The sequence below is a fragment of the Pimephales promelas genome, chromosome 17, assembly GCF_988280905.1.
Source record: "Pimephales promelas chromosome 17, fPimPro1.hap1.1, whole genome shotgun sequence".
Lineage (NCBI taxonomy): Eukaryota > Metazoa > Chordata > Actinopteri > Cypriniformes > Leuciscidae > Pimephales > Pimephales promelas.
In genome coordinates, this window is record NC_142785.1 from 33761978 (window position 1) to 33764477 (window position 2500).

Sequence of the window (2500 nt, forward strand, 5' to 3'; positions counted from 1 at the left end):
GTGTGTGTGTGTGTGTGTGTGTCACCAGGAGTGGTTTTCCCTCTGGCATGTGCGCTTCTCTTTAAAGCTTCACTCGTATTTCAGGGAACGCGTGTGATTTACGACTCGAGGGAACATCAGACCCGCTGTCGGTCACTGACAGGACATTGTGTGCTCGGGCATGACACGCGTGACCAGCTTTTGTTTTGATGATAAGCATTTGCCAAATAGATATGTACTCTGTTTTAAGTATATTCTCCAGAACAAACTCACAATCAGATATGAAATTCACAATTTAAAGCAGTAGTTCACTTTTGAAAAAACTTTAGCTGATAATTTACTCGCCCCCATGTCATCCAAGATGTCCATGTCTTTCTTTCTTCAGTCGAAAAGAAATGAAGGTTTTTGATGAAAACATTCCAGGATTTTCTGCATATAATGGACTTCAATGGGGTCCAAACGGTTCAAGGTCCAAAAGAGAGTTTCAGTGCAAACTGCAAACTTGTTCAAAGGGCTTTAAACGATTCCAGACGATGAATAAGGGTCTTATCAAGTGAAACGATCACTCGTTTAATAAATAAATAACAAAGTTTAAGTTTTATAAGCTCAAATGCTCGCCTTGCTCTGTTCTGTGATGCGCGTTCGTGAATCTCCTGATCGAACTCCTTCATTAAAATGAACAAATCTTTTTCCGTGTCATGGCTCGAAGGGTCCTAAGACCCTTATTCATCGTCTGGTGTCGTTTAAAGCTGCACTGAAACTCTCATTTGGACCTTGAACTGTTTGGACCCCATTGAAGTCCATTATATGGAGAAAATCCTGGAATGTTTTCATCAAAAACCTTCATTTCTTTTCAACTGAAGAAAGAAAGACGTGGACATCTTGGATGACACGGGGGCGAGTAAATTATCAGGAAAAGTTTTTTTAAACGTGAACTACTCCTTGAAACTGAAGTCACTCTCAATAAATGAAGCACGTGTCATAATAAATGCCAGATGATAATCTGCTCTCTCAGACATTCACCGCCTGGTGTAACTCTCACCTTCGGAAAGCGGGAACTCAGATCGAGAACATCGAGGAGGACTTCAGGAACGGACTGAAGCTGATGTTACTGTTGGAGGTCATCTCAGGTACAGTTCAGTCTGCAGGTCTCTCTCTCTCTCTCTCTCTTGCTCACTCACTCTTTTCTTCCAGGTGAAAGGCTTCCCAAACCAGACCGAGGAAAGATGCGCTTCCACAAGATAGCCAATGTGAACAAGGCTCTGGAGTACATCACCAGTAAAGGGGTCAAACTGGTGTCCATCGGCGCTGAGGGTGAGAGACGCTCCTGCTCATCATCACACAGTCAAACCAAACATTATTCAGACACCAGATATCATTTTGTATTTTCTTTTTTACTGTAGTTATGAGGAGAGGTGAGCGAGTAAAGGTTAAGATAAATTCTGGTTCGACTGTAGATCAGGTTGTAGTTCATGAATGCTTCGTTTGGTCTGTATAAGAAGATTAAGACACTCAGCAGCAGATTATTGCAGAAGCACTTCAATAGAACGAGAGTAAAAGAGTTTTAGAAGCTTAAAGGACAAGTTCGGTATTTTACAATTAAAGCCCTGTTTTAAGATCGTCCCTGATGAAATAAAATGGTGAAGATTGTTTTTTAGACAGATGCTCCTGTCACGAGAATTTTTGGATTCTGTGTTACTTTTATAATGAAAGCATAGGTGCACTCGAACAATCATTCATAAAAACGCATAAAACTTTAGTTTACAAAGACGTGAAACTCACCGAGTGGTCTGGGGGGTTCACTGATATGCTCACACAAACATCGCTGCAAAAGATGCTTTCCAACAGGTTTTATCGTAGTCCATTTTCTTCCTGTTTTCGGTCGAAGTCCACAGTAATAAATTGTCGAGTTCACGTGCGCGATCATTGGTAACTAGATAACTAAGGATCGCGCACGCAAACTCGACAATCGACTACTGTGGACTTCGACCGAAAACAGGAAGAAAATGGACTTGGACAAAAACTACGATAAAACCTGTTGGAAAGCATCTTTTGCAGCGATGTTTGTGTGAGCATATCAGTGAACACCCCAGACCACTCGGTGAGTTTCACGTCTTTGTAAACTAAAGTTTTATGCGTTTTTATGAATGATTGTTCGAGTGCACCTATGCTTTCATTATAAAGGTGGGGGGGTGCTAACTCAGAATCCAAAAATTCTCGTGACAGGAGCATCTGTCTAAAAAACAATCTTCACCATTTTATTTCATCAGGGACGATCTTAAAACAGGGCTTTAATTGTAAAATACCGAACTTGTCCTTTAATTTTACAGTTATTTGCATGCGAGAGGTCAAACTCAAGTGTGTCGTCTGTTGGGTCCTCAGAGATCGTTGATGGAAATGTGAAGATGACTCTGGGAATGATCTGGACCATCATCCTCCGCTTCGCCATCCAGGACATCTTAGTGGAAGGTATCTGTCTAACACACACACACTCACTCACTCACTCACTGACTCACTCATT

General features: G+C 41.4%; 1 protein-coding gene across 2 annotated transcripts in view; it reads left to right on the forward strand.

Annotated features, from left to right (window-relative positions):
* The window catches only part of actn2a (actinin, alpha 2a), a 20170-nt gene that overhangs the window by 2693 nt on the left and 14977 nt on the right, over positions 1-2500 (forward strand). For both annotated transcript variants that reach the window (XR_016147154.1, XM_039651138.2), the window contains exons 3-5: positions 995-1109; positions 1174-1293; positions 2362-2448. Coding sequence is in view for 1 of the 2 variants with exons in the window: in XM_039651138.2 (XP_039507072.2) it covers positions 995-1109; positions 1174-1293; positions 2362-2448 (322 nt within the window). In the remaining variant the exon portion in view is untranslated. The remainder of the gene's footprint in view (positions 1-994; positions 1110-1173; positions 1294-2361; positions 2449-2500) is intronic.